The following is a 23,979-nucleotide window of genomic DNA, read 5'->3' as shown; positions in this document are numbered from 1 at the left end:
CCAATATTTATTTTATTTTTCAAGTAATTTTGTTTTTTTGTTTTTTTAAGGATACACATTTAGCCTTCTTTTCTACTTAGTTTTACTCTTATAAAAAAAGTTTTAGAAGAAAGCTGAAATGCAAAAGTTCTTTTTGAACCAAACTTAATTTTTGCTTGACATGCTTAATGGAAGACATTACTTAACATTTCGACCTTATTGCTGCTTTTCTCTGCCTCTAATTAGGTAGCATACAATAATTGCAACACATTTCATGATTTTTTGATTTTATTTTGCAACTATTGAACGTTATGCCTGTTTTCTTTTACACTTCTTAATTTCCACTGAGTGGATTATATATAAACCCATCATGCTGATTATCTTATAGCAGTAAAATCATTCGAACCATGAAAATATACAACTAAAACAAAATAGATACAATAAAAGTAACTTTATTCAAATACTTTTGCAACATTTGAGATATGTAGCAAATGATACATGAAATGAGTTTCAAAGTAGTTGTCAAAACTTACTATTGATGGTTTTGGACAAAATGTTAGAATGATGGGGGTAGTGCAGCCATAATGCAAACATACTACCGAAAACAGTTTTACATGATCAAAAAGTCCTTTTTCTCCAATAATTTGAAAAATGATAATAAAAATCTCACTTTATTCCAGAATACTTTTTTAATGGTAAGAAAAAAAAGAAAATAAACAAAAAAAAAAGTTAAAAAAAAAAAAATCAAATACATACATACAATGAGTTATCAATAAGTATCTTCAGTTAAGCTTTACAGAACATGAATTTAAAACCATATACAAGCCTGATATTCATTTTGTAAAAATATTGAATAGTTTTGTGCCATAAGTGTTTAAAAAAGGCTAAAGCAATTCTAGCTGTTTTGAAAAATGACCAACTCCACACAAAAGTTCTATGATAGAAATCACTTCATTCAATAAGTTTCTTTGCTTTGAAAAACCTTCTTAAATACAAGACTTGCCAAGTAGCTAAACCCAGTAGACAACACATGGAAAATATGCTGAAGTAGAGTACCCTAGAATTTGTAGACTCTGTATGGGGAGAAAAAAAAAATACATATCTACAAAACAGAAAAGCAAAAGACACACATTGTGCGAGCATTTAAAGAATGTTTTATGTTCAATAGAACTTAACTGTATACATAAAAAAATAAAACGGTACTTTGAACATCTATTTATAAATCAAAAATATGATTCAACTTGGCACTAGCAACATTGTTATGGAGTAATACGATGAGCATACTTCTTCCTTGTATGAAATAATTGCACCAAAATAGCTCAGCTCCAACAGTCGGGGAGGATAGTACTTTAAAAATTATTAATGTAATAATCCACTCATTTGTGAAGTTGCAATGGTTTTGCAATATTTTTTAAATTTTTTAAGTTTTCTTTTCAAACGGTAGTTAAATTTAGGTGGCATCTCAACTTTATGCAATGAACTAGCCAGTAAAGTGAAAAAAAGCAAGTTGTTAGTATAATGTAGTTGATTTTTAAAGCTTGACACGAAGAGATGGCAGATGACCTTGAAGTGGAAACATCATTTGAGAAGCAAAGGGATGTAAGTGGCAAAATCAAAAATTTAGAGATAACCTCTCCTTTGTCTTGGGTCAAGAGATAGCAGTCGTAAACCCTGGTAGGTGCTACTGTATAGCATGATTTAGAAAAAAAAAAATCAATGAAAGCTTACCTTGAATGTTATCCTTAAACCAGTTTTACTCAAAATTTGGAAAATATCCACTTACATCCCTTTGCTTCTCACTGCTTCATTTGTAATAGTTTGTTTGTTATTATTTTGCAATGCATCTTATACTACTCAGCATTCTCTGGCTGATTCAACCTATTAAAATGATACAAATGATGTTGCCACTTCAAGGTCATCCGCCATCTCTCCGTGGTCAAGCTTTACCTGTGCGTCCTAACCATGGCCCTTCTGTAGAAGCATGGGTTGGGATGTTTTTTTGGCAGTGTTTTTTGAACTGATTAATACGTTTTGTTCTAAATTGCTATGTATCAATTTGATAGCATTAACCACCTTTTGAAAATTTATGGATTGAGCTGTTTCATACTTAATGCCTGATGTATCAAGCTGTTTCATACTTAACGCCTCATACAGTGGTTGGAAAAATTATTTTTTTTGTAGCGAACTACAACTACTTTGTTACAAATGTAGTTAACTACAACTACTTTTTTTAAAATCTAGCAACTGCCAACTACTTTTGAAATGTAGTCGTTACTTCGCTATTTTTGAAAAAATAAGTAAATAAAATACGCACTAAGGTGTCACACAAAAAATGAAAGTTGATTTTTCAAGTTGCACATCCTCTTATATTTTTCCTCTTGTGTCAAAACAATTGTGAAAAAGTTTCTTGTAATTTGATCAATGGCAACCCATGCCGACTTGCGTCTCAAAGTATAAACCAACGCTTGCATGCAAGACCAAATAAAAAAAAAACTTTTTTTAGAAAATCGAAATTTCTGTTGATAAAACATTGCCCCTATACCCCACACTCCATATGTACCATAAAAAGGTTACTCCAATTAAAAAAACATTTAGAAATCCCACACTTGGCATAAAATTTATAATTTTCTTCAAAAAATAAATTTTTTCTATTAATCTTTTTTAAAATTGCATATAAATTTAAATAAAATATTATAAAGTTAAAAAAATATTAGCGAACACATGTTCAGATCAACATTTGCAAATGAATAATAAAAAAATAATATATATATAAAATGAAAAATTTAACTTAACTTGAAAAAATCCATATCTTTGAGTGCAACGTGGGAGATATTGCAGGAGAGCAAAAATTTCTATTTACGGCTAATTACCTACTTTACTGTTTATATTTTATGTTTTGACTTAAAAGGAAGTGTGCGACTTGAAAAATTGGCTTTCGATTTTTTTGCGACACTCTAAAATACACACAACTTGAGAAGATTGAACGAAAAAATGTTTAGATTGATAAATTAGCTCATCTGAACATGGAATACTACTAAGAATTATCTATTATTTCTTTTTTATCTTTTTAAACCCCGACACACAAAGGAAGGGGGTTATAAGTTTGATGTGTCTGCGTGTCTGTCTGTGGAGAGTTGATCGAGAATGTTCTTAGCTTGGTTGCATCTTTGGATGTCATTATTTAACAAAGATATTAAAAACCTCCAAAAGGTTTTTCATGATTTTTGCACTGAAAACATGTTTAAATATTTTAAAATTTAATACCAAAATAAAGAGAATTTTCTTCTGTGTCTGATAGAATGTGTTTGGAACCTCCATGTTTCATAGAATTTGAATCATAGCATTTTTTTAAAGCAGATTTTAATAACCGCTAAACCTTTATTCACATGATCGATCACCGAATTCATTGTTGGCCGACAAGGAAATAAAACGCTACGATTCAAAATTTTTATCTGTTGCCAGTTTCTATTTAATAGCAAATAAAATACTTGACATTGAGTTTTAATAATATAAGGCTTTTAAAAGGATTTTCAATTTTCCCTCTTGATTTTACAGCTGCAACTCAGTCAGGATTTTTTCGAATTTTTAATTTTATCATTGCTTGTTTCCAAAATTGTCTGTAATCATACTCTTATGTAACATTGTAAAGCTCGCATTTGTTGTAAACCGGCAAGGGCAGTTCAATATCAACATCTTCTATAACATTTACAGTAGCTTCTTTATTTAATGAATACTGTAAAAGCACTTATTTTTGCATGACTTTAATTTTTGCGTACCCGTCGCAATAACGAAAATTTAAACCTCGCGAAATATTTTAAATTTTAACTTTCAGTTTCACTGTATAAAATTCACAAAATTTTCTACTGGCAAAATTACCAATAATTCCATTTTTGCGAAAAAAGTGCTTTTACAGTATTGGAACAATAATCTCTTCGAAATCCAAAACCTTCATCCACGGGACATTCTCGGCAGCCAGAAAAAAAAGGAGTTACTAACTTGGCACTTATCGCTAATTCATATACTTTTCTTTTGAAGTGAATCTCTATTCAATACAAAGGTAAGCTAAATATGAAAACTAAGATAGGAAACAAACTAATGGCATAAAATGGATAGAAAGTATTGCCAGGGATGTGCACAGTAATTTTGGGACCTGTCACAAATGACTTTTACCCCTCTCCATATTGTTTACCCATGCGTCTCTGCATATATTTCACCCTTCATTTTGAAAATCTCAGACTCGGACCAACAGGTGTCCCTTCTCTACACCATCCCTCCCCCCTGCGCATGGCATCAAAATGATATGCCTGAGGTCAGCTCATATTTTTACAAGTTTCATTTCTCATTGCATCTGCTGATGTACTTGTGTAAAATTTGCACCAGTCAAATTCATTTGAACCTGGCTTCTTTTTTTTTTAAAAAGTTTATTTATAAGTAGTTACCAGAAATTGCTACAAATGACTTTTTTTTTGTATCGAACTACTAACTACACTACTTTTTCTAAGAAGTAGTGCGCTACACTACAAACTACTAAAAAAATGTAGCTACTACAGTAGCGTCTGTTGGCCCAACAGCGTCGATATTTGTAGCACAATATTTCCAACCACTGACCTCATGATTAAAATGAAAAAATGTTGCAAAAAAAGCCCATTGTCAGGAAAATGCTGCAAATAGCTATTTTAAGGCTATGATGGAGCTTCTTCATCAGTGCAAAAATGCTCAAAACAAATCATAAAGGAACACTTAAGTGTTTACTCTTGACTTATAGTGTGATCTATGGCATAGTAAAATATTTCAAAACAAGACTACTTCTCCAACAGGTTTGAGCAGGATTTTAACAAAAGTTAACCACATTTAAATAATGTACCACATTTTTTCTTCAGCTTTGAAGACATTGTACTGGAACCGTTGCTATTCACGAAAAGAGAAACATAACAAAGCAGCATTATGTGCATGAGAAACAAAAAGCAAAATAAGTGCCAGAGGAGGACGCAGCAAATTCACTTTGTTTCAGAGCAAGAGGAGTGAAAACGCTTATCAGGCGACCAGTTGGTAAAGCCCTCCTTTTCCTCTTAGAGACAGGATTGAAAACAGAAGCTCGAGATTTGACTTGTCTGTACATAGTAATAGAACACAAACACAGTTGCACCAAAGAGTGAATTTTAATACATTGCCTGATAATACCATAAAATTTCAGAACAAATTTGAAGGAATCACAATTTCTGTTCTTTTAATGGAATTCAAGCAACGTAATGGAAAATTAAAAAAGGACTCGTTTATTTTGTTGAAATGGATACTTTGTTGTTTTGGTATTCAGTGTAATGAGATTTTACTATGTTACAGCTTTAAATTTGATTACCGGAACAACAATTATGTAGTGAAAGTTAATAACAATCATTAAAAAGAAAAACTAAAGGTCAGACATTACCATTTGTATCACGCATTTCAGATTCCCTCTGACGCATATAAGCAAAATCTTTCACAATTGATTCAGAAAGATCTTCAAGTTTCTGCAGCTCAACTTCCAATGGCTTTAACTTACCAACTTCAGCTATCTGTAATGAAATAAAAATTACATCACTAGAGATGTAAAATTTCCGAAAATTTTGAAGTGGTGGGAAAAGTCTTTTTTTCTGGAAAAAATGATAATTTTATGAATAGGGTTTATAAATAGCTCTGTTTTTCTTGTTCCTGTCGTTCCTTAAAAAATATATGCAATCCACACATCTTTTTTTTCTGTTTGACAGAAATACACATAACGTTTAATTAGAAAAAAAAAGCCTTTTTTGTTTTATAACTGAGAGCTTTCTTCTTGGTCAAACACCAGATATAAGTCAAATTGTCGTTCAACCAATAAAAAATGGGGTAAGTGTGTCTATGCATTTCTACTAGAAAAATAATTATGACTTCCCTTCCTTGCAATATGACTTCACCGTCTGAAAATGAAAGCTATTAAGTTTTGATTTTTTCCAATCCAGTCTAAGTTCAAATCAAAACTAAATTTGTTTATCTTTATCTTTCCAACAGAAACCCCAAACCAAAACTGCATAATGGTTTCTAAAGTTCAACCAAAACTTAAACTGGAGTTTTAGATAACTCTACGGCCATGCTACCATAGTATATTTCAGTCATGTTTTAATGTGATGAGAGCTAAATGAACACTTTTTTGAAACTTCTTTTTAAATTTTTATTTAAATATTTTTTATTTCAAAGCCCTCTGAATATAATCCTATATGCAGATATGCTTTTGCATGTCAGCGAACTCTAATGGTCATTATAAAACTTTATAATGCCCCAAAATCAGAAAAGGGTTTTCTTGAAATAGAGGGCGAGATTTTACAGTGCAGATGGGATTCAAGTTCTTTAATTTTATAATTTTAATATTTATTTACAACACTTACAACATATTTAAACAGATTAGAACATTGCATTGCACCCTGAAGCTCCCCACGTTTGCGGTTTATTAGTTTTAGATGCCCGAGATGACCTGTACAAATGGGACCTTGGGGACATTTTGATCCCCACCCAATCCCATAAGAAAAGATTTGTGCTTTTGTCAAATGTCTTTTCATCCATAAGCCCACTTATTTTGCATAAAACAAATGTTCCTCGAAACCCCAAAACACGTGTCTGCAGAAATCTGTAATTTAGGCAGCTTAAGGCTGTTATTTCTTATTCTTAAAGCACAAGGGTATTGATTAAACTTTAAGAAAGCTCTTGTTTAGAAAAAATTCTGTGAGATACTATAGGTTGAAATTTGTATAACCAGCTAATTATCATTCATTCATATATATATATATATATATATATATATATATATATATATTTATTTATTTGGGGGGAGGGGGGTGAAATAAAAAATAAAACAAATAAAAATGTTTCATTAAAGTAATAATTCTCTTTAAGAGTCAGGTGTAACAATTTCGAAACCAAAACATCAGTTACTATTAAAAAATACCCTAGCATTTAATGAAAAAGATTAAGATTGATAAATACAAAATCATTCACAGCAAGCAAATAGAAAATTGATTTTTTTAAAAAAACTTACACTGTCATAACTTTTAGCTTCAACACCATGTTTCAAAGTGAGAACTACATCCCTGTCTTGTCCTCTTTGACCTATATAAATGAATAGTATTTTCAATCAACACAAGTCAAGAAAAGGAATACATATATATTTCGACTAGAAAAAAAAAGTACGAAATAAGGCTTCCAATAAACATTTCATTGGCAGACTGTGATTAGGTGATGGGCACTGCTCCTTTGATACATTCTTTGTAAAAACTTCCACAGCAAGTTACTGAGAATATTTGAGTATTAAATATTTCAAATTTAGTAGTGTAGATTAGTGCTAGATGGAATGTCTGGAATACATGCATTATCAAATATACTGCATGTTTTTTTTTTTTTTTTTAACCTTGCCCTGGCTTAAGCGTGGTAACTTGTTTAAAGTTATGAAGATCATAGAGCAAATTTTTTTTTTCTCTACTAAAACAGATTATGATACAAAAAAGAAAAAACATGTTCAGCATTAGGTCTCTTTTGTGTGTGTGTGTGTGTGCTTTTTTAAATAAAAATTCATCAGATTTTTGAAATAGATGTTAGCGAGTTCCTGGTTCAGAAAGGTACTTTCTGACCAATTGTGGATAGATTAGGGATTTCAGTTCTTACCACTTAAAAAAACACTTTTTACTTTAAAATAATGGTTCGATTAAATGTAAATCTGTCTTATTTCACTTTGAGCTGAGAATCCAGCCAAGTCTTCAAATTGTCACACTAGCTTGCAATTTCGTTGATATACATTCGAGTCCCGACTTATGCAAGGGGTGCGTTCCCCTTTTGCGTTGTGTAAAAGGGTATGCATACAATTTCTTTAAATATGCCCGATTATTTCAGGCACTTTTAAACACCACCTCAAAATGTTTTAAAACCATTCCTTAACTATACATTACCCTTTCTTACATAAAGCAATGAATTTTAACTGCATTTTTTTAAAGCTGTTTTAGTGAACATAAAAATACTGTTACGCTGCACGAATGACCAATGGGAAAGAGAGACATAAAATAAACTAGTACAGTACGTACAGTATGTAGTAATCAATTTAATAATGCTTTGTAACAGTAATGTGCAGTAGATTCCAGTAATAATATTTGTAACTTAAAAAAATGCTGAAGATGATTTATGCTGCGTATCAAACCACATTCTTCTAATATATTTCTTAACACAGTTGCTTCGCTAGTTCTTTTATAACCTCTTTATCTATGGTAACATCCCTATTTCTAGTCTCTTTAATCCACAATAAGAGAACAGATTCCATTTTCATATTGTCTTTTTCTTACTCTGCGAACTTTTACGGATTTCCTTTTCTTGACATTTAAATGTACATATAAAAGATTCATTTATACCTAATTGTCATGCTACCTTCGACACATTTTTTAGTTGTTCAAGCTTGTCGAGAATCTTTAGCTTTTCTTTAATTGTCAGAAACTTTCTCTTTTCTTTTTTGTCTCCACAAACTGTAGATGGAACATCATTCTTAGGTATCCTTAAATTTCATCAACGTTTTGCATTTAGAATGAAAAAAAAAGGCAAAATGGGGAATAGCTATTTGTATATATTAACAAAGCAAATGTTCAGACTAATACAATGTGGGAACTTCTGCTGTCAGTGATGCTAAAGGGATGAAGGTCTATTCATGTAAAAAATTTTTTAGTAGCCAATAACAAAACCGAAACTTACATTCTGTGATTACCTTCCAAAAATTTTCGTGTTGTGGGTGAGGAATTCGCGTTATGCCTAAAATTCGGTACTGGTGAAAAACTCGTTTTATAGCCATTTGGCGTAAGTCGAATCGAGTTGTAACGCAAGTCGACTGTACTCTTAAAAACAATTTTGTGTTTGAAAGAGTGGAACAATTATGCTAGAAATATTTTTGACTCTTCTGCTAAATTCGTGCTGATTATTTTCAATGGGTTATTCTTTTTATTTTGTTGCCCTGTCTACTTTAATTTCGTTGAAGAACAATTTGAATCTGATACCAAAAACAGTGGTACCGAGTTGCAGTGTGTAGTGTTTATGGTCTTGAATTGATAAAAATTGAATCTTCGAATTTTGTTCAAGAGTACTTTTCATAACATCTACACCAACCGAGTCTGGATTTACCTAAACATAATTACATAACTTTCTTTTGGAATAACTTCAGAAAATAAATTTTCTTATAGAGAAATTCGGTTTGTTAGTGCTAATTTTGATAAATGTCTATGTGACAGAAAATTATATGATGCAATTCTGTGCTAAATCATTTCCGTTATGAAAAAATTTTTTTCTTCATTTATTTGAGAAACTTCATGAAAACAGTTTCAAAATTTAAACTAATGTTATAATTTTTTAAAAAAATTGCTCCGAATCATTTTTAAAACCATAAAAAATATACAGTAGAAGATCATTATAATGCACACCTTGGGACCAGAGCTTTTGCATTATACAGGTTTTTGCGCTGTACAGATCATTTTACAACTTTTGAAACTAATATTCAGAATATATCTATATATTACCACTTCAGAACAGGGTTGGTAAAAAAAAAAATTTTTTTTTTGGTTTAAACCAGTTTTTTTTGTTTAAACCAGGTTTATTTGGTTTAAACACTACTTCTAAAAAAAAAAAAAAAAAACAATTTTATTTTAGGAAAATCATGAAGATATTATTAATTAATAGTTAAGGAATGTTTAATATTCCTATTTGTACCTTATTTCTTTGTAATTGATTAAATAATTAAGAGTAAAATCTTATAATTTCATTTCCTCATGTGTAGCGATTTCTATAGGAGAATATGGTTTCAAAATAGGAGAAATGGTTTTGAATAAATTAATAAAAGTAAAGTTAAATCACATTCTTAAGCATGGAAAGTATAAGGCATTATCAACAAATGAATCACAAGTCTGATGTACATTACAGAACTTTAAAAATCAATAGATCAACGCATATTGTGTTTAAAGATTTTAAAAAAAGTTACAAATCATGTTATTCATTTACCTAATGTATCAGTGACAGCAGTTATAGAAACAGGATAATTAGGTTTTAAGAAAATCATAATAGTATCCACTGTAGACATTATTTCTCCTGGTTTAATGCATTTAGGAATACTATATTTTTATCAAAGAAAAAAAATCATTTTAATTAAAAGTCTCAGTATGAAAATACGCTTTTGACATACTTTAATAATGAAGACTGTTATAAAAATTAATGTTTTTTGATTTTTCCACCATTCATGCATGAGACTTCTTTTGTTATATTGGGATCAAAAAAGTTCTTTCAAAAGGTAAAAATTTGGCATTATTATTTTTTTTTAATGAGAGCACTGAGTTACATGGATATTTTATGTTTGCATAATTTTATATCTTTTCTTTTCTGGTTCTGACTGCATTGTCTATCGGGGATGCAAAAAATGTGCAGGTATAAGCGAAATTTTACGCATACTCTAATTGGTCTTGGACTTCTTTAGTTATTTTTTCTCTCTAGCCATTTAAATATTTCAGTGTTAAGATTTACGTACACTATGAATTGCTTCAATGGTACATCAATACATCTTAAGTAATCATGCAAATTAGGTAGTAAATGAAGTTTTGGTTGAAATATGCTTTTTAGACTATTTTGAAATGCAAAAGACTTAAAAATAATGATAAGAATAAATAAAAAAAGAGCTGATAGGATGTAAATGTAATGCTCCATGTGATTTTAGAAAAACTTAGTTGGTCTGCCTTGCATATTTCTGTACCAAACAGGAAAGTTGCATTGATTTAAAAAAGAAAAAAAAAAAAAAAAAAGATAAACTACTTAGCCTTGCATTACCTTAAAAGTTTCTAAATTTATTAAATCTGTAATTTATTTACAAAACGTTGCAAGTTACTTTGCATTAATTAGATTTTATTCTTTGCAATGATATGCAAAATTTAAGAAAACATTATGGGGAAAAAACGATGAGGTTTTTCAAAAAAACCATTTTTGAAAAAAACCACACGGTTTTTAAAAAAAAACTGCTTGGTTTAAACCAACGTGGTTAAAACCAAACAAAACCTTGCTTCAGGATGAGTTTTATCTGCAATGAGTATTAAAGCACGAATATTACAGTTAGTCATTTACAAATAAATATGTTTTAAAATCAAAAGAAAGTGATTTATTCTGCACTTTGTCTAGCTTCATGTTTTGCATAACAACATTTTCAAGAAAAAAAAACAGAAGGATTTTTTTAAACTTCAAAACCTATTTACTTCTGAAAAGTTGTGCTGTTTATAGAGAATTGCATTGTACATGTATTCTACTGTATATTGAATTATTAACTACACAAAACTATGCTTTCAATGCAACCTCTGTGCTTTGTTTCTAATAAAAGAAGTTAAATATTCGGCGGCTGAATAGGCGAATATTCGGTCTTGATTGTGGCCGAATATTCGATATTCGTTGCATCACTAATAACTATTATATAAAATCTTATTGAGCTTCGAAAAGATCTTCTTCTGAAGCCAAAAATAACTAGATATTAACCAGAAGAATCCGACTAACAAACATGCATTTTTTATCAATCCTAGGAGTCAAATATATCAACAAATTGTAATCAACAATAGTTCATACCAGCAGGTGATTTTGAGATGAAACAAGCTTCAAAAACATCATAGTCATCTGTAACAAAAGCAAACTTTCCTTTATCAATATTTTCTCTTGATACCAATATGTGTCCTTTTGTATCAGTAAACTAAAAAATAGAGAATAATTATATAAATTAAAAAAAATCTCAAAAAACCACAAATTCATGAAAATTTTATAAAAATATTCTCCTTGATTCGCAGAGCAGTAAAATCCTCTTTTAAGAAATTGATATTTTTTGTTTAATTGCCAGTTTTTTTTAAACATATTTCTAGCCATAAGATAAAAGATTAAAAAAAAGCAAAAAAAAAAAAAACTTTAAGTCTCTTGAAGTAAACAAGGTCTGGAATGAGTGAAAAATTAAGAATATTAGGAAAGCAACTGAAAAGCACAGTCTACAGGAAGTTCAAAATTTCTTTTATATTTTCTTAAGAATTATTACTTAAATATTACCCAAAACTTTGGTTTGTATTTCAGAAGTGACAAAACAGTAAATTTGAAACAATATTTTACTAAGGGGTTCCCCCTCTGCTCCTTTTGCTTGCCAATATTGTTCCCTACCTGTAGTGGGTGACCATTGAGGCCATGAGAAGCAAAGGGACATAAGTGGACTTTATAAAGTTTTGAGGAAAACACATTTAAAGTTCAGATTCCACGTAGGCTTTCATTGGATTTCTTTTCTAAATCATACCATTTATCAGCACCTATTAGAGCTACTAGTACAATCTCTTGCCACAAAAACAGAGGAGAGGTTCTACTACTTGTACTAGTTAATTCAAATTTTTCAATTTTGGCACTTACATCCTTTTGCATCTCCCTGCCTCAATTGATGATTTTTTTTTTTCCCCTGGATGTCTAACCCTCAATGTTTAGAGGGGTGAGACAGGGCGAAGTGGCTTTCCCTGGATGTCCTGCATTCAATGGTAATTAATATTGACCTGGTAGCCCCAAAGCAGAATACTTTATGATGTTCTGCAACGGAAAATCATTTGACTAAAATTGTTCTGCAAGTACTTTAAGCATTGTACGCGAAAAAACGTGATATTTTAAACAAGTTGGGTGGCAAAAATAAAAATCATTTCACATAGTTTTTTTTTAACTGGACTGTTACTATTTATTTTTGTGGAAATGAAATATTTCCGGAAACATCACAGCTTTCAACCAAATGACTAATTAAAGAGCACTGAATTTGGAAAATTAGTTGATCATGAAAACTATAAAATCAAAAAAGCTGGGGATTCTCCAAAAATAGTTTATATGCTTTCCAAAATGCATAGAAAGAGCAAAGATACAAAATTTTATAAAAATCCGAACCTAGGTGTCAAACCACATTTTTTGGTTAATTTTACATGGCATGAAGGAGCAATTAAAATAATGTTACTAAACAAAGAAATTACTGAAATAATAAATAGAATGAGTTGAGTTTGAGTTGCATGTAATAAAACACTTCAAAACAATTAAAATATTTTCTGGATGCAAAAGGATTGAAATCTTAAACAAGACACGCAATTTCCAGCGATGGACATGTTGGCATGTTTCCTAAACATGCATGGCGGAAATTGTAGTGGATGAAGATTGATTGGGAAAAACCTACAAAGGACTAATCGAATTCAACATCACGAGCTTTCCCCCAAATTATCGTAATTTGAGACAATTTTAGATTTTCTACTAATTTTAAGAAATTTGCAAACTCTACAGATTTTCTGCACCGCAGTTTCTGCAGATTTTCTGCACCAGTTTTTGCAGATTTTTGGCACCGCGGTTTCTGCAAATTTTCGCCACCGCGGTTTCTGCAAATTTTCAGCACCGTGGTTTCTGCAGAAATTTCAATGAAATTTGCAGAATTTCTGCAGAAAATTTGTCAGCTTTCCTCTCACATTTGAACAGAATTGTTCTGCAGCTCAGGCATCTGTTCTGCGACGTACGTCGCAAATTTAGTAGTATTCTGCTTTGGGGCCTGGTAGGTTTTGCCATTCCAGAATATAAATTTGTTTGACTGCCAAAAGTTTGCCTTATAATTTACTCGAAGACTTTACTAAAGATAAATCTATATAAAGGAACGCTTTAAAATATTGGCTATATTACTGGAAATGCAACTTATTTTAACTACAAATTACTTCATTATATACATATTAGTTTAAGCCTAAATGTAAAGCTAAATTGTAATGTCAACTTTATTTTTGGCTTTTGAATAAATATATTTCTTTAAATGTTGATTCTATAGTCATAAATCCCTTTTTATAGAATTAACCTAGGGAAAACTCTAATTACCTATCTGCAGAATCGAGGATTTGCCACAAAACAGGATTCGTGATGTTTTTTTTTTTAAATCAAATTTTTTTGATTTAAATTAGATTTTTTTTTAAATCTTCAAAAATTTGTAGATATTAATTACTTTAAATTTATTAACATAATATATTTCATAACATAGATGAAAAAGCAACTTTTTAGCTACTTTCATTCAGGGTTGGCAAAAACCCGAGTTTTTTTAAAAAAGCCCATGGACCCAGGTTTTTTAAAAATAAAACCCAACTAAAGCTGGGTTTTTTAAAAGAAATGTGGTTTTTTTTGTCTTTTTTTAGGGAAAATGTGGGGTACTTGTAGCATATTGTAGCGTAAGTATATGAACAAAGCGCAAAAATTGTCTTGGGGCAAAAAAGGCTGGAAAACTAGTTAAAATTCAGCGGTTTCTGAAGGAAAGTATAAAAGAAGACGAAACCCAAGAATGGTGAAGTTTCAGATTTTTTAGCTTCCATGATTACCAACAGTTAAGGTAAAGTTACTTCTTGAGTGATAAAATCTATTGTTCGTTTTTAATTACTACATTTTTTTTTTGCATTTTACTTTATTGTATTTCATTTTGTTTTGCAAAACTACTGTAGAACCTCAAGTAGTTTAAATTCCTATTTACTGAATTCCAGTTTAATCAAGACATTTCTTTGAATTTTATGTTGCCTGTTTTTATATTTCTGTGTACAGAGTAAGAAATGTTAAACTTTTTCGTAAGATAACGAAAATACTGTACATCCTATTCTGTTTTCTGTCCGACCGTTTGTAAAACCTGTTAATTTCTAAAAAAAATACCTTGTTTATTCGAGATTTGCGACATGTTGGGTTGCAGAAAATAATTCACATGAAAGCCTTTTAACTAGAGTAGTTTCCTCTGTACAATCTACAAATATTCAGAAAATTAGACGTGACTTAGAGACATGACGTTAACTCAAATTATCTTGACTTAGTCAAGATAATTTGAGTTATTTATTGACCACTTAAAGAAAAAAGTTAAATACACTTATTTTAAATCTTTGAAGTATTTTTTTAATGCCCTTAAGAGTTAAGAAAAACTATTGAAGTTCAAAATTCATTTTTTTTGTCCATTATCTGTGGTGAAGAACAAATAAAAAAGAAGTTTAAATTGTGAAAGTATTTAAACTAATTAATTTTTTTTTAAACTTCTCGGAGAATTTAAAAAAACCCAAAAGTGGGCTAAATAATGGGTTTTTTTAAATGGGTTTTTTCAAAAAAACCCATTGGGTCCAATCCGGCCAACCCTGCTTTCATTTCATGGCAGTAACTATTTTTAATAATAGCTTAAGTGGACCAGTTTTAACACATGCATGATTCAAATTAACCCCCCCCCCCCCCCAGCTACAACCATCAGTCCTTTAACTATAATTATAGGAAACAGTAGTACCACTATTTCCTAGAATTATAATTTTCATACCTTTTGGAAAAAAAAAGATTCTTGAAATGTGGCAGTTTTCTATGTCTATCAGCAAATAGCCAACAAAAGTTGGGATGACGAAGGCAAAAAAAAAAAAAAAAAAAAAAAAAAAAAAAAAAACCTTGATAATGAAGCCATCTGAACTAATGAATCCATTCAGCTTACTTTTAAAAATAGGAAAAGTACTTTAAATATTCAATATTTTTCAAAGATATAACGTTTAGATAAGATTTGATTTTGTTTTACCCTTTGCAAAAAGATAACATTTCTATCATAACTTACATTTTTAGTATAAAATAATATGTTGAACAATTACTTTTATCGACTATAACATTTGTCATGGTGCATGAAGAAAACTGCAAATTTTTATTTTGTTCTGAATAACTAATTTTGCAGAAAACGCAATATTGAAAGAGTTGAAAACCTGTTACATACACAGAAAAAGGGATCCATGTAGTTTTGCCAGTTGGAGTTAAGATTGTATAATGAAGTATTGTTAAATTTAGAGCCACACATTCTAAAAATGCAAAATTAATTTATAATAATAAAATAATTGATTTTAATCAATGATTTTGTTAAAAAACTCACTTAATTAAAATACTTTATACACACTGCAGTTTAGTGTTAAAGCTGGGTTCAAAAGTTCATTAGCATAAAAGCTAAAATTGGAGAAAACATTTTACCAAAATGCTAAAATGTTACACATTCTCATATATTCACATATGCCTCAGTGTGTTTTGTCTTCAGTTGAAAATAAAACTCATATTTTATCTGTGACATCTTTGTGCAGCATTTTACAGCAGCTATTTTTTTAAACACAAAATAAAAGAAGAAAACAACATGATTTGTCTTTAGAACATTGCAGTCCCTCCTCCTAATAAAGCAGTTATTGGGGGACATAATGCCAGATAAGACAAAGTTTCATTGAACTTAACAGCTGTTTAATCAACTTAGCTAAGATTTAAAAAGATTAAGTTGATCATGGCCATGTATGCTTCCTCTCTCTAGAATCATACATTTTTTTAATGAATTTTTTATTTCAGTAAAAATGCATTGCTTTGTTTTCGCAATTGAGATGGTGTTTTCGCATTCTGCGAAAAATGCGATCGTAGCGGAAACCCTGCTGCAGTTAACATCCATGTAATACTTGGACAAAAATAAAATTATTCACTGCTTACAATTTTGCAGATTTTCTTCCTTAGAAAATCTGTCAAGACTTACCACTTTTTTTTTTGCAATGAATCACTTCTGCCGTAGTTGGGTAAGACTTTTTTTCACACTCTAAAGACAGAAAACGGTCTTAATCATAAGCGATAAAGCTATGCTGCATCTTATCTTCCTTACACAATAGAGGTTGTCCACAAATGGTTTCACGGTTTAAAGTGAGAAAAGAGTTTAGAAATTGTGATAGTCAAGGCGCCTTGATGGGGACTCAAAAACTTCCTTATTCGTAAAGTTTGAAGGCAGCGCATTGCAAAATTATAATTAAAAAAATATATATATATATATATATATATATATATATATATATATATATATATATATATATATATATATATATATATATATATATATATATATATATATTAGAATGATGCTGTGTTCTTATTTTATCATTCTATAAAATTTAGCTTCATTCAGCAAATTAAAAATTTCAGTTTGAGGAGTCGATGGTTGGGTTTGTGATTAGGGGCAGGGAGGGGAACATATTTTTTAAAATAAGAATCTTATATAATTAAAAACTGAGCGTATGTAAAAATTTTTAGTGTGAAGAAATCATTGAGAAAATTGAGAAAAAAAATTAATTGAATTGCCATTTTTTCTTTCCAATAAGATTAAATAAAATTCTGGCTTTTGTTTTGAGGATTTTCCTGTAGTTAAGAGGATGGATAATTTTTCCTTTTTTGGTTATTTTTCTGCAATCTGCCGCAAAATTGTCCTTTTTTTTTCCGTTGTTGTTGTGGTTCAAGCATGATTGCGGAACACATGTCACTTGTTTTAACTTTTATTTTTGAATTAGAAAGTGCAAAGTCGGGTGACGCAGCTAGTATGATTATGAAAAATAGCATGACGTGTGACAAAAGAGGTCAAAAATATTCAGAAAAAAGTATGACATTCATGGACATAAGTGGTGAAGGGCCATAAGTGATAAGGCCCCTCACCATTTTCTTCATTAGTGATTCTGGTCTGTAAGACCCCTCCCCCCCTCCCATTACTTTTAAAAAAGATTTCCAACACTATTATAGTATGAATGTTAATACTTTCATAAACACTCAGAGCTTGTGTTATTAAGGATAGAAATAGAGAATGGTGAAGGAATTTAGGCTTACAGATAACCCGCTTGCAAACAATGAAGTTTATTGTAAATTTTTTCGCAAAAAGAGGTCATGAATATTGTAGTTGAGTCAATTCATTGTATTTTACCCAAATGTAGAGTGTGCAAAATGACACTTTTTTTTGACATATCTATTTAATTTACTGTTTGACTAGCACATTGTTTTATTTTGAGTTTGTGTGTTGGTGACTAACTCAGAATAAAATTTTGTGCTAATCAAACAGTAAACTAAATAGTTATGGCAAAAAATTTGGACAAAATGCTGTGAAATGGCCCAGTTGCATGCATACAGGGTCATTCCATACAGATTCAACGGATGAGTTCGCTCGACCATTCTTAATTTTTTTGAAACTCATATCCCAAAATGATGCATATGAATGATGTTTAAAACCACTTGTATTTTTTCTCTAACCTTAACCCTTGATTTTTTAGGGGTCATCAAAAGTGATTTTTGCAGTCAAAAATGGGACTTTTAGACCTTTGCATTTTGGCCAAATTTTATTTGAATTACATTTATGGCAGTTAATTTTACGCTTTGATGTTAAAGTGCATAAGATGATAGTCTCACATGCTGAGTTACATGGGTGTAACTTAATAATTAAAATAATGGCAACAGGTTAAAGTTCAAGGTCAAATGTAAAATTTTTGCTCATTTCAAAGGGTCATAATTGCTTAGGGGACGAAAACACAAAATGAAATATGGCAAAAACTAATCACTGGAGTCACACTAATGAGAAAATATAGCTGTAATTGTGTGTTTGTTTACCCTTTACAAATTACAGCCCCTCAAAGATCAGAAAATTGAGAAAAATGACATTTTTAGACCCCTGTAAGGGTAATTCCATATCAAATCAACCAATGGTCAAAACGTCATGTCTTTAGATTTTGCTCATATTTTGTTCCAATGGAGTATTACCACAACAGAGAAAATATAAAGTTTTGGATTTTTGGTACAGATGTGACAACATCCGATTTTTTGCACAAAATTGAAATTTTTTTCTCGCCAATGAGGCGATAATTTTTTAAGCATGGCATCCCTGGTGAAACTAACCTGTGTTTGGCAATGCGAAGGCAATCTTGTTCAAATTCACGCAGAAGAGATACGTGTTGTTTCGTGCAATATACTTTACAGGAAAGCTTATTTTGTGTTAGTTTAAATTCAGTAGTTGTGTTTTGAAGTAAAAACATTAGAAAATGCCAGTTTTTTTTTTTTAAATTGAACATTAATTACAAGTTAACTCCAACGTGGTGCATAATCTGTAACATGCCATTATCATATGATGTTTTGTTTTGGATGACAACACTAACATACGGCATTGAAGAAGGAATGAAAATTTGTACTGCTTGTCGCATACAATTAAGTAAGCAAAAACATTCTTCAGTTCCTGAAACTGATGATGTTATGAATGAGTTCAGCAAAGATCCAAAACCAGGCTCTAATACAGAGGATTCCGAGTTCATGAGCCCTCATAATGGGGATGTACAGTTTGAAGAAATTGTGGGCTATATTGCTTGTGCCTATGACAGCAAATGGTGGATAGGATATGTAATGTCAAAAAATCAGGTAGAAGAAATCTAGGTTTCTTTCCTTCATTCCTAGTGAACCATCATCATCATTCATTTATCCAAGAAAAGCAGACATTTTGACCATTCCTAAAAATTTTGTTCTGTGCAAATTACATCATGTCACTGCTACAAGCAGAACATACCAAGTCTCGAAAGAGGAGATGGCAAAAGCAATTGAAATCTTACATAAGAAGAAAGTATATCTATACTAGGACTTACAAATCAAGTTCTATAGTAGCAAAGTGAGTTACACACATCTCAAACTGCTTCTTAATTCGCTTAAAAATATATTAAATTTTATATTGTAGCAATTAAATTATATATAAATAAAACTTAAATTTGCTTTTAAAATATGGCTAAAAAAGCTTCAGTAACTTTTAAATTAAAGTTTTCAAATTGAAATAAAATTTAGATTTTTTATTCAATAAGAAATATTTTTTCACCGAAAAAATTGTTTGAACTTGTTAATATGCTTGCAATACTGCCAAGTACTTGCTTTTTTACGCAATAGTCCCGGTTTAAACTTTAACTACTTTTCATTAGAACAAATGTTTTTTACAAATAAAATTAAAGTAACTGTTTGAAAGAGAAATTTTTTTTTCTCCATGATTTAACAAAAATGCCATCATGAAATTTTGAATTTATGTTGCTTAAAGAAGACTAAGTACCCTGTTTTTTTTTTTCAAGAAAATTAAAAATTTTGATTTTTAATTTTTACAAAATATTTTTTTTTTTAAATAAATGATTTTTTTTTTTTTTGTAGCTAGGTTTTGTAATATATTTCTTAAAACCTCGTAAAATACTGAACAAAACAGCACAAGTTTTAACCTTTTAAGTCAATTAGTTCTTTGATAATAGCCTTTTGAAGATTACTAAACAATGTAAAATTTATGATGCTTCCAGAGTTAAAAAAATTTATAACTTTGGAAAGAATTGTTGAAATAATTTGAAACTTCAGATTTGTCATCATGGAGGTGTGTATCATAGACAGATAAAAAATCATCACATTCTAAAACATTGACTTTAAAAATTTATTTTTTATTGGTTGATTTGACATGGAATGACCCATTAAAGCAATGTTGAAAGAGGAAAATTTTTTTTTCTGCATGATACCAAAAGAATGCCATCTTGAAATTTTGAATAAATGTTGCTAACAAAAGGCTAAGTAACATATATTTTTTTCAAGAAAATTAAAAATTTCGATTCTGAATTTTTACAAATTAAAAAAAACTTTTTTAATAAAAAAAATTATAAAATTTTTTTTTTAGCAACTGGGCATTGTTATATATTTTTGAAAACCTCATAAAAGAATGAACAAAACAGCACCAATTGTAGACTTCTAAGTCAAGTAGTACTCTAATAATAGCCCTCTTAAGATTTCAATCAATGAAAAATTTCGAATTCCTCCAAAATTTTAAAAATGTATAACTTTGCAAAGAATTGTTAAAAAAATTTGAAACTTCAGTTTTTTCATCCTGGAGGTAAGTATAATAAACAGACAAAAAATCATAACAATCCAAAACATTGACCTTCAAAATTTATTTTTTATTGGTTGATTTGATATGGAATGACCCGTAAACCAAAAGGGGATGGAATTAAAATGAAATTTCTTGGCCAATTGAATATTCCATTCAAGTACTATACATTTTATATATATTGTTTTGTGTATTTGGTTTGTAAAAAAGATACAGGTCTTTGAAATTGAGCAATTTCGATAGTTAATTTACGCACTAAAACAGAAATAAAAAGTGTGAAAACTTCATTGCACTTTCTTAAATGGCCTATATAATATATTATACTGAAAAAACATATTTTAAGTATAAAAAACTATTTTAATTTGATAACTTAGAAATATTTGGACATGAATGAGTTATTCATACTTGATTGACAGCTTAAGTAGTTAATTTATAGACTAACACAAATTTTCAATACACACAATTATATGCTCTGTACATTAACATATCTAAATTGCCTTAAACATATGCAAACTTGTTGGAGTGTAGCTTTGAAAAAATGAACTCACTTAGTAGTCCTATAGTTGTAATGGTGACTCAAGTATATGGCGTTTTAAAATGCTTTACCAAGGCACATTCATAATTTGATACTTCGAAAATGTACTAGGAGCAAGACAATGACCGGGGTTCTAAATTTAGTGATCAACACAAGCTATGTAATAACTTTTTTGACAATAATGGGCATTTTCCTTTGATAGTCTTTTTAGTAACAAACTATTCTTCATACCTTTTGCTAGGGGACAATAATTTTACAGTGATAATATTTAAATACGGTGGCAAAAAGCAGTGATTAAATGTTGTATTGGGAATTTCATTTGCAGAATCAAACCTTTCTTGCAGCATTTTTTCAGCTAGTTTAATATACTGAATGCTCACAAGGATACATGCAATGGTTAGTAGCAAAAATGCAGAAGGTATACATTTCTGTAGGAATTAAAATGTGACTTCTAGTAGTTCTTTGCAAGCTAGTCTTAGTAGTATCAATTCTTTTTATGGTTCTTCTGATTCTGTTACAATGTCCACTACCGTGTGATATTGCATAGAAATGCCATTCAGCTCTCAAGTTGACATCCGTTTCGTGATTACATAAATTAAGAAAGTTCTATTTTTGTTGTGCATTTGAGTAAAGTATTTCAGTACGCCACATGCTGTGTGATCACCAGAACTATAGTACTACTGTGTGATTTCATTTTCTTAAAACTACACTGAAGCAAGAAATGAAAAACTCACCCTTTTTTTCCTTTCAACTATGTAGATAATGCTTTTGCACGTGCTTAGGCAAGTTACATAAGTTAATGTACAGAGCGTATGTTTGTATGTATTAAAAATTTGTGTGTGTAGTTAGTCTATAACTACTTAAGCTGTCAACCATGTATGAACTACTCATTTATGTCCAAATATTTCTAAGTTATCAAATTAAAATAGTTTTTTCTATACTTAAAATACGTTTTTTCAGTATAATATATTATATAGGCCATTTAAGAAAGTGCAATGAAGTTTTCACACTTTTTATTTGTTTTAGTGCGTAAATTAACTAGCAAAATTGCTCAATTTCAAAGACCTGTATCTTTTTTACAAACCAAATACACAAAACAATATATATAAAATGTATAGTACTTGAATGGAATATTCAATTGGCCAAGAAATTTCATTTTTAATTCCATCCCCTTTTGGTTTACAGGGGTCAAAAAATGTCATTTTTCTCAATTTTCTGATCTTTGAGGGGCTGTAATTTGTAAAGTAAAGGTTAAACAAACACACATCTACAGCTATATTTTCTCCATTAGTGTGACTCCAGTGATTAGTTTTTGCCATATTTCATTTTGCGTTTCCGTCCCCTAAGCGAGTTATGACCCTTTGAAATGAGCAAAGATTTTATATTTAACCTTGAACTGTAACCTGTTGCCATTATTTTAATTATTAAGTTACACCCACGTAACTCAGCATGTGAGACTATCATCTTATGCACTTTAACATCAAAGCGTTAAATTAACTGCCATAAATGTAATTCAAATAGATTTTGGCCAAAATGCAAAGGTCTAAAAGTCCCATTTTGGACTGCAAAAATCACTTTTGATGACCCCTAAAAAATCAAGGGTTAAGGTTAGAGAAAAAATAAAAGTGGTTTTAAACATCGTTCATATGCATCTTTTTGGGATATGAGTTTCAAAAAAATTAAAAATGGTCGAGCTAACTCATCTGTTGAATCTGTATGGAATGACCCTACATTGTTTGAAATTCCATCTATTCTGCAAACATGCACCAAAAATCAAATTAAAGCACCTTAGTGATAAGGTGTTTTCCCCCACTATCCAAGAAAAAATATAATAAACACTTTTAGTTTATTTTGATTTTTAGAAACATTTTTAGTGAGTAAAAAAAGTTAATTTTTTTTTTTCGTCTTGAGAAAAAAAGAACTGCCTCATTAAAAACGAGCAACAGCATTCTGGGTTGTTAATTTCACAGTATTTGTTTGTCTTGATATTTGTTCATTTTAAATGTTGTTTTAATGTTCTAAAATTATTACCTTTCTAATAGAGACTATACCTACACGAATTTTAAAATAAAGAGGCGTAACTTTTTTTTTTCAAGTTCATAAGATGAAAAGCATTAAACAGTTAGACCTGAAAGGAATGCTGTCAAAATTAGGACGCCACATGTCAAAATTTACTCGATGAAAATTTCAGAATAACGTAGGACAGCAATATTGAAGAATGGAAAATTAAAGTGTATTAACCATTTGTTGAAGTTGAAAAATGAACAGCAAATTAAGAATGATGTTGATAGCTTACATCAAGACACAAGGGCTTTATGCAGCCCAAATTATGCATGCCGCCGGCATTTACTTACTAACAACTGTTTTAACATTAACTGCAATGGAAAAAGCTATTGAAATACATAATTACCATTAAGTCAGTCTTTTGGCCCGGTGCATCGCTCAAATCATATTCACCGCTGACTAGAACACCTTTATGAACTTCTTCTTTTAAACACCGTCTGCTGTTTGCGGGTAATCGAAACATTAAGCAGTTTGCTACAACTAAAAGACATGACGCAACACAAAAACGCTCAAAAATATGCATTGTCAGCATATTTTTACACTACTTTAGTTATTATAAATCTAAACAAAATGAAATGTGGCCATAAATATAGATAAATAAACAACGAGACGTGGCACAACGCTGTCGGAAAAATAGAGCTGCTAGAATTTAACTTTTAAGTTG

The 23,979-nt window shown here is 30.2% G+C and overlaps 1 protein-coding gene across 1 annotated transcript; it reads right to left on the bottom strand.

The window, feature by feature from the left end:
• Nucleotides 1–413: 413 nt before the first annotated feature.
• Nucleotides 414–23,979, bottom strand: LOC129228264 (transmembrane emp24 domain-containing protein bai-like). Its single transcript, XM_054862934.1, has 5 exons — nucleotides 23,662–23,979; nucleotides 11,605–11,725; nucleotides 7,025–7,095; nucleotides 5,405–5,531; nucleotides 414–1,052 (listed from the first exon to the last, which is right to left on the bottom strand). The coding sequence occupies exons 1-5, from the start codon at nucleotides 23,845–23,847 to the stop codon at nucleotides 931–933; spliced, it is 627 nt and encodes a 208-aa protein (XP_054718909.1). The 5' UTR covers nucleotides 23,848–23,979; the 3' UTR covers nucleotides 414–930.

Source organism: Uloborus diversus, chromosome 8, assembly GCF_026930045.1.
Source record: "Uloborus diversus isolate 005 chromosome 8, Udiv.v.3.1, whole genome shotgun sequence".
NCBI lineage: Eukaryota > Metazoa > Arthropoda > Arachnida > Araneae > Uloboridae > Uloborus > Uloborus diversus.
This window is presented reverse-complemented; position numbering and strand designations above follow the sequence as displayed.